The sequence below is a fragment of the Mycena indigotica genome, assembly GCF_014461135.1.
Source record: "Mycena indigotica strain 171206Taipei chromosome Unknown Mind.scaff0010, whole genome shotgun sequence".
Lineage (NCBI taxonomy): Eukaryota > Fungi > Basidiomycota > Agaricomycetes > Agaricales > Mycenaceae > Mycena > Mycena indigotica.
In genome coordinates, this window is record NW_023503009.1 from 2,101,408 (window position 1) to 2,110,770 (window position 9,363).

General features: G+C 49.9%; 1 protein-coding gene across 1 annotated transcript; it reads left to right on the forward strand.

Moving 5' to 3' along the window:
* Positions 1-5,371: 5,371 nt before the first annotated feature.
* Positions 5,372-5,999, forward strand: MIND_01135600 (uncharacterized protein; the record flags this gene model as incomplete). Its single annotated transcript, XM_037367900.1, has 4 exons — positions 5,372-5,563; positions 5,610-5,763; positions 5,829-5,858; positions 5,902-5,999. The coding sequence occupies 4 exons, from the start codon at positions 5,372-5,374 to the stop codon at positions 5,997-5,999; spliced, it is 474 nt and encodes a 157-aa protein (XP_037215732.1).
* Between the last annotated feature and the right edge of the window lie 3,364 nt (positions 6,000-9,363).

The following is a 9,363-nucleotide window of genomic DNA, read 5'->3' on the forward strand; positions in this document are numbered from 1 at the left end:
TCTTGGTTCGTCCAACGACAACCGCTGGAGGGTCGCACTGTGGACTTTAGCAAAGAGACCCGTGGTGAAGAATTGGGTGTTAAAAGCGCGAGAGTATGGCCAGTCGATATGGACTCCATTAATTCATTAGTACAGAAAACACATTGAATGTTTGTTCAACGTGAGGCCCCTGGATTTGAGAGCGCGCATTAGATATTTAAAAGTGGAGAATTAAGCACGCACGAAGTATTGGCCTTGGTGGGGGTGAACAGGGAAACCCGCCGTTCGTCGCATTGCGAGATGCTGGCCAAGATATCAGTAGACGATGTAGCAGTAGACTGAGATGTTGCGAGAACGTCTAGGCCAGAATTAGCAACGGCAGTTCTCAATAACACCTCTTACTACTTGTGGGAGACTTGGGTGTCGGGGCTGGAGGACGAGGACTTACTGCGCAACCGTGACGAACCAAATGTGGGTTCGTTCTTGGTTCGTCCAACGACAACCACTGGAGACTTTCCCAGAAGACGTGATCAGGATGTCACGCGATGCGATGATATGATATGTGACCCTAAGTTGCCATCAACGCCGTCTCTGGACCGTCGGTCGTCGAACAGCGGGTTTCCCTGTTCATCAACTTGTCGCGGGTTTATTGCTCGACCACAGCAGAGCTTTGCTTATTTTGCGAGCGGCTCAGCGCTCATCCATAGCGTCAATCAATTTGATTTAACACGTTTTTTGTTTTTAACAGTTCCTCAGCAAGTCTTTCTCCTCCCTTTGGACGCCCAATTCTCATAAAGTCAGACTCATTGTCGATATTGCTCAGATTCTGATGTCTTCCAGTATACCGGGTAAACATTTGGCCGAAAGCATCTGCGCTTCTTAGACCTCCCCAATTTCCTCGCGCCTTGGTGCCCTGCTGCTCTCCAACAACGCCCTTAAGATATCGAATACTTCATCTGTTTGGTGAAAGAGATCAACTCTAAGATCTGTTGGACCAACTTTCATCCCTCGCGCGCAAGCCGAATTGGACATTGTCGTTGGTTTTGACCGACTTGCCTCTTTTCCCGACTATGACTCGCTCCCGCTTATATGTGCTATCCTGAACGAGAGACTTCGCTGGAGACCTGTGGCGGCACTTCTCATGCAAGCACTGAAGGCTGTCTATCAAGCAATATGCATTCCAAAGGCAGCGCAATCATCACCAATCTTTAGGGAATACAATTAAGCCCAGCTGATTTCCCTGGCCCGCACACATTCAATCCTTACCGGTTTATGGAGAAGCGCGACTACCTGGCACCATGGCAGCACTCAAGTTTCGGGGATGTACCTTAGCATTTTCATCAAGTATGTCGTTCACTGATTCTAGTTGTTTCACGCTCATCACAGCCAAGTATTGCGCGAATCTTGTGGGGCTTCAATAATCACGCCACAAGTTAGGTCAAGAGATCACTCTTGTCTACACAATCCGGCAATCTCAATCAGCATTTTCCCAATGTTTGGGAGAATTCTTGACAACTCTCTTGGCTGCGACGAACGGCCGCCCAATCGTAGACCCAATCGAAGGCATGTGTGTATTGATGCGGGCACAAACGAATTGTAGGCTACGCGAAAGGTCAGTTCTTCGACCATTTCTTCCTATCCTCGTTAAGTTGTTGGAGGACTTTTCGATAGTATTCGTCGCGCGGATTGGCGGGCAGATCTTCCCCGTTTCAACAAATTGTAGTGTTTCGATAGGTGGGGGGGGACTGAGAGGACAAGAAATATTCAGGCAAGCTATCCCGAATCTAACATCGGGTCATTAATTCACTTTCGCCAGGTCTCCCAAGTACCTGCAGCACCCTAGCCCATCTATTCAATCTCGAACTGAGCTCACACTTCCGCAACTGACCCATGTCGCCCTTCTGTATTCTCGTCTCATGCACGATACGGCAATTCCACTTAGCATTTCCCCAATGTCTGGGAGAACTCTTATCAGTCTAGTTGATGTTCTTGTCACTCAGGACAGGGTACCCGCCACCAAAATCTTGCTTTATTTGCTGGATGCATTTTTGGATCGACTAGAAGCCCTCCTGGTTGTGTTGGACGTCACTTACAGAGCACTCGAACGAGCGAAGAGCAATTAGACAGAGGAGATATACGACGCAACCTGTGCGGGAAAGTCTTGTCCGCCAGGTAGGGCCGCCTATCTAACGGAAACCCAGAGAAAGTGATCCAAGGTAATTCAGCCCCGGTCATGTGACTTATCTCTGACAGAACTTTGACTCCCGTAATCTCTTCAAAACACTGAATCTTTGTCAAGCGTTTCTGACCAAAGAATCATACTCGCCGACTTTACTGACTGCCATTCTTCGTTCTTGGTAGACTATTGGCCATTGTTTGGTGAATATAACGAAACTGCCGCCAGCGCCACCATACGCTTGTTTAAGATGGCTTTCAGCTCAGTAGCGATTCATCAATCGTGCAATGAGCCTATCCTTGCCCCACATTTCCCCAATATTCTTTGCACTCGCCGCAAAAGCAACAAAGCCAACTCACTACCTCTAACCTTCTTCGATCGTTGTTTCGCTCTACAAAGAGGTGCTACCTCTGCTCCCCGAAATGATGGCCCACCCGTAGATCGCATGGTGCATTTTTTCGTTATGAAGCATTACAAATACCCACTATTTATGTACAGGATATCGAATCGCGTGACTCGGAAGAGGATCCTGCTCTGAAGGTAAGTACCATCCTTGCTGCTCAACTTGCTCGCGTTCCTACAAGCTATAGGATTTTGCACAACGGCTCAAATTCCACCTTCGCAGGCGAATTCTCAACAGGGAGCATGGTAGTTCACTGACGAACAACAAGATCATGATCGTCAATCTCAGGGCGACTATCATCGAAATCACTCATAGCCGCGAATCATCCCTCAAGAAAATCGTCGAGCTTGAAACCCAAATGACCACACTCAGGCTCTCCGGATCCCGCGAGCAGGCCTTTGATCACCAACTTCTCATTCGAGCTGAAGAGACCTTGACGACGGTGAGATTGCAGGCCGATAGTCTCCTCGGTTCCTCGCGGACCGCGGTTCGTGCCATGAATGCTGCTTTCTCTGCGGTTGAGATTGTTGAAGAGGATAGTACCGTTCCTGAAGAAGCCTAAGGGTGCCTTTTTGTATTCCATGCCACGTTCTATACCCGCTTACCAATACTCTACACCAATGCAATGCTGAACTTGACTCGGAAGTCTTTCCAGTGACTGGACTCAGTGAGGCTTGGTGGCACGATTGTGTGACATACTAGTACTAGTTGGCTGCTTCACAACTCCATCTGTCTCGAAGCCATTCAACTCCAACTCCCAGTGGCAACAGTCTCTTTCCAACTGCCATGGCCATACACGTACTCAGGCTATTGCGCACCGAGGGTATGCTGTTCTGTCGTCCATTTACTAGCAAGTTAGACTCCAACTAATACTAGTAATTATTAAACAGTACCGAACTTAAAGATGGTCCTCTCCGTCTGAGGCCTTCACAAGCGTTTTGACGCTTTCTAGTGGACGAGTTGAAGTTCTTTCCTACAGGCCTGGAGTTCAAAACGGCCATGCAGGAATCGAAACTGACATGTCATGCCTCTAACAACAGCTGCCGCCCCGCAAGCACTTTCGATGCCAACTCGAAGCAGTCGACAGAGGAGTCAAGGACTACAAGAAGAACATAGAGGTTTCGGACAAGAACTTCAAAAACAAATCCTGGCAAATTCGTCAGTTGTTTCTCGTTTCTCGACGCCGAAACCAAGCTGAAGTAATATCGTTGCAGGAAGCCGGCGCCATGGTTCTTGCGAGATGGCCAAAAATGGCTCAAGAGTGCCTCGCGTCGTTTGGTGCACCATTGACAGTGCAGATGAGCATCAAAACTGGGGATCTCGAGGCCGGAAATACCGCAAGGAGGAGACCAAGATGCCAAACGGACTAGAAAAAAGGTTCGTCATAGGGCTAAGCTCCGCGAAAAATGCTGATCATCCTCCAAGTCGGTGGCGAATGTAGACACAATATTCATACCACACTCCTCCGCTTCGAACTCTTTCGACCCTCCTCCATTAATGACGCTCCTGCGCTTGTATCAGGCAAATGGGCGCTGGCTGCCCTAGATATAGTCTGTTGCTTCCATCACGTCCGCCGCTTCACGCATCAACACATCGGAAAACTGTTTCTTGTGCAGAACGAATACCCTTCCATCCCGATGATCTCTATACAGAGCTGAAATCGCCACCAACTCCTCCTCATTCAACGACCATCAAACGGGGAACTGAGTTGCCCCTCCCAGTCAATCCATCCAACCGTGCCAAATCACAGCGGATAGTCGGAGGCTGACGAGGAAGAACGGTTTGACATCGGAAATGACTGAGACGACGAAGAACAAGGAGCGGGCCTTACTTATCGACCCAGGAAAGTCGAGACGCGCGAAGTCTACGAGCTCATTCTGTCATCTGTCCATACTTCCCTCGGAAGACGTCGTTCGGAGTGCTGCCGACCTGGTACTCGAGACGCTCAAAAACGAGAAGACTTCAACAAGAAAACCGAGTTAAAAGAAATCCTTTCAGCCCGCGTAAACAAGGAGCAATTCTCGCAGCTTGTCAGTCCTTCGAAGAAAAATCACCGACTACAGCGCCGAAGATGACACCTCAAGGATCTCGACGTCAAAATATGGGCCTGGATGATGAGGTTGGAATTGCGGTTGTGTTCGATGAGGAGGAGCAGGACGATGACGAGGCAGAACGGTTTGACATTGGAGATGACTCAGACGACGAGAAAAGGAAGCAGACGATGGCCCTGTAGAACAAGCAGAGGAGGATTCGGGCGAGTTTGTTATTGGAGGCGAGTCTGCCCAGAGCGCAAAGGTCAAGTCCGACAAAGACATCGTTTCCCCTCACGCCATCGACGCATTCTGGGTTCAACGTCAAGTTTCAGAAATTTACCCTGACCTAGTCACCGCTGCCGAGTAAACAACCTCAGTGTTCTCTCGATTCTTGGCTCCGAGCCGAGTTTGCGTGACTGCGAGAATGAACTCCTCGAATATCAAAGTTTCCATATCAAAGCCAGATTCCTCAAAGGTCGCGATCTCATCGTCGGGTGCACAAATGCAAAGTGATGCTGATGAGCGAGTTAACGTGGAGGTTGCGATGAGGGAAAGGGGCGTGGGTTGGATTCTTCGCGAGCTTTCGGGGAATCGTCAGGCTGGCAAATCCAAGCCGTATGATGTTATGGATGTTGATGAACAGAAACACGACATACTCTAGCTCCCTGCAACCAAAACGGACCGTGGAGAGTATGATATTCAGCCAGGGCGGTCATCTTAGGTCCAACAAGAAATGCAAGCTCCCAGAATGCTCTTTCAAACGCACCAGGAAGGGTTACGATGAAATTCACGTACCCGCTCCCAAAAAGAAAGCCATTCCAGACATGGATTTCGTACCCATTGCGAGCATGCCTACTTGGGCAACCCACCTTCACTGTTCCACGCCTCCATCCCGTCCAAAGCAAACTCTATCCCATTGCATTTGGAACGGACGAGCCGATCTTACTTTGTGCCCAGGCTGGTGCTGGAAAGGTTTGTTTTCTGTAATAATATATATTGTTCCTGATGTCCTTCCTAGACGAATGTCGCTATCCTCAACGAGCTCGGCAAACACCGCGACGAGGAGACAGGAAAATTCGACCTTGATGCCTTCAAAATCGTTTACATCGCCCCGATGAAGGCGCTGACTATAGCCTCCGCAATGTCAGCCATCAACACTTGTCCGACCATCTGTCCGAAACGGTCGAAAACACGCTGAACGACCTTGTCAATTCAATCATTTTCCATCGAGGACAAGATGGATCTGTCCGGGCCGTGCTCAACCTTGGTATGATTGCCCCATACATCTCCATGAGCTAAGTTATTGGCAGACGTCACCATTGAGGTCTACGCGTTGTTGTTGAAGGAGCGCACGAAACTCAAAGGAATCCTCGAAGTTGTTTTGGAGGGCGAAGTTGAAGATAAGTAGCTACAGCCATGACGATGACGACAGCAGAGATGAGATAGATTTGTTCTATACATGTATCATACATACATTTCTCCCGTTATTATTTAATATGTAGTTATTGCTCCTCCTCTTTGGCCCAGGAAAGTGTTGACGACTGATGAAAATCAACGTTTCTGCTGATTCGTGACACTTCTCTTCCGCGCCGCCCTGCGCCGCTACGTTCACCAGCTCTCTCACTCCCAACCATACCATATGGATTCTCCACCGGTTCAGCTTGGAGTCTCTACTAGGCTGTTGTCCAATTAACCTCAGGCTTCGGCTTCACGTGCAGTAATACAATTTTGCTGCGCAACCTTCTTGCTTTCAAATGGCAAAAAGCCCCTCATCGTCGCGGATCTTCGTAAACACAACTTCCGAGCGTTCCTCAAGATAAAAAAGGCGAAGGATGCAGGCGAAGACGAGCCAGTGGTCGAGGAGCTTGAGTCTGGCGAGGAAGAGGAGGCCGTTAGCAACGGGAAAACCAAGCCTACCGACTTCGTCTATCTCCTTCAGTTGGCGATTTCGAGTTAAAGTTTACCCGTCGAAGCTTAACTCGCCATTCAACTCACAGCCACGGACTGCGGCTGGATTCCTCATAAATGTCCTCTTACGGCTCCAAATATCTTCCACAGAGCCGCCATGTCCCCCCAAAGAAGGTGCAATCCAAAACTCTGAGTTGTCGCAAGCTCACCTCCCCATCCCGCCAAGGCCGCTAATCGTTCGGCATCTGCTCGCTCGCCAAACAAAAGGACGAGTACCGGGGAAAGGTACGCTCTCCAGATTGTCACTGTCCATAGTACTCACTTATTCAGCGTTAAACGCGCTCGAGCCCATTGCGCTCGCGTCATATGTCGTGCGCTGAAGGAGCATTACAATGAGCATCAACTTGCGGCTATTCTTGGTTGTCATTCCAACACAATACGCAGGGCTTTTCTTAATTGTCATGACTTGAGCGCAGCCCCAGAACAAAGACAACCGATTGACGACCTAAACGAAGACCCTGAAATTTTGCGCGATAATCGACAGCGCTATCATGAAATCATCGTACGTGGTATTGCGATAATTTATCACTAAACCTCACATTACCAACTACGCCAGTCACGACTCGAACAGGCATATGGACCTCCTACTAGCACATCACCGGAATCTGAGCCTGACTCGGACACGGAAGACCAACCCATGCCAGACATTGACTCCCCAAACCACGGCCGAATTACACAGAGCCAGTCACCCGAGTTCCAGTTCGAAGATCGGTATGGACCTCGCGCTAGCCCGTCACCGAAATCTGGGTCCGACGACCAACCCATGGTAGACATCGACTCCCCAAACCACGGCCGAATTACGCAGAGCCAGTTACCCGAGTCCCAGTTCGAACATCAGTATGGACTTCGTGCTAGCCTGTCACCGAAATCTGAGTTCGAAGGCCAATTTAGGGCAGACTTCGGCCCCCCAAACGACGACCAAATTATACAGAGCCAGTTACCCGAGTCTCAGCTCGAAGATCAGGTCATCCAGACCAACTTGCCCGATAGTGAAAAACGCAACACGAGCTACCGCAGGGCGCTTACATCTGTCGCAAGCGGAAACTCCTTCCATCGAGACGAAACCAATGAAACGATGGCGAGGGTGTCGCAAAAGCGCCCCTTGCAAACAGATGAACCTACACCTGCTCCGAAGAAGACAATATGTACGTCTTGAGGTACCGCCCAAGAGGACTACTGATATCAACAACCTTAGATGCTTCGGAATCCAACCTCAGTCAAACTAACACAATTCGTGAATCGGATGTTCTCGCTGCTGAACCATGTATTTCTACCGTCAACAACACCGTCAACAACACCGTCAACAACGCTTCCATGGCTCCTAATTCCTATTTCGCTCCGTCGTGGTCAACTCTCGAGACGCCTTCGCAGGTGGTCGCTACCTACATGGGCACAATAACTCATCCGTCATCCGGTCGTCTGGAATCCACGGCTAAACCGTCAACTTCGATTGCAGCAAACACCTGCATAGCTCCCAGTTCCGCGCCATCACAGTCAGCTCTTGATAGCATGCCCTCGCAGGTAGTTGACATCGCTAAGGGTAGTGCGATAACTCCACAACAATCCGGCGATGTGGAATCCACAGCCAATTCGTCAGCTTTGATTCCGGCACACGGTTGCATGGTATCCAATACCAACATGTCAGAGCCAAGTCTCGAGAGCTTTCTTGCAACCATCCAACCCCCACTTTCCTCTCACCTCCGACTGCTTAATCATCACGGAATTCATCAAATGCTCGACCTCTCTAGCCTGGTCGCTGAAACATTGATCGACACGCAAATTCGAATCGAAGGTCTTTTTTGGGCCCCTCCCAAACATGAAATGGACGAGTTGCTGCCTCGGTTCGAAGGTCCTCGGATGACGAAAGCCCAATGTGTGGCTTAGGGTCTGTCATGGACAGCCCGGGTCACGCCCGGGCCATGCCCACGGGCAATCGAGCAAAAAATTCATGCCCACACCCACCCGGGCATGGCAATGCGGGCAACGGGCAGTGCCTGCGGGTCATCCGTGGGCACTACGGGTGTCCACGGGCATCTAGATATTTTTGTAGCAAAACACGATCCTATATGTACTCGAACTAATAAATGGACTTGTTCTTGCTCGCAGCAGCCTTCTGACGTCTCTCGCGAGCCTCAAGAATCTTCTCCGCTGAACCAATGGTGCATCATCCCATGAATTCAGAGCCACACGGGCCTTAAAGAGACGACATGCCATGCTGCAGGTGATTGACTTGCAGTCTGCCGTTGGAGAATGCACGCTCCGCGTCAACAGAAGAGGCTATACAAATGGTTGTTGTGGAGAAGCCTGTAGATAAATCAACCCACCTGGTGCTGAAAGGTACTTCAAAGCGAATTTGGAAAGCCGGGGACGCGTCTTCGCTGCTTTCAGCCAGTAGCATAAATGTCCGCCGGCATCTTTGATGTCTCGAGCAGAGACTACTGCTGCGTCAAGGTAGGCTTCGATGGTGTCAATATCACCACTGTCGTCCTTGAGGTCGGTAACTTCCTCCACATTGCTTGCATACTTGTTGCGATGCGAGTATATTTTACTTAAAGTTTATTGTAAATATGATGAGATTTGGGTGGGCCGCCCGTGGGCACCTCGATGTCGCAAGCTTCCTGCCCACACCCGTGTGGGCAGTTTTGCGTGGGCTGCCCACTGCCCACTATACATGCCCGGGCAGTGCCCACGGGTCAAATCCGCGGGTGACCCGGGCAACGACTGTCCATGACAGACCCTAGTGTGGCTCTCGGACAAAGTCTTCGAGCACGGTTGAATATCGATCGGAAGCATCATACTCCGAA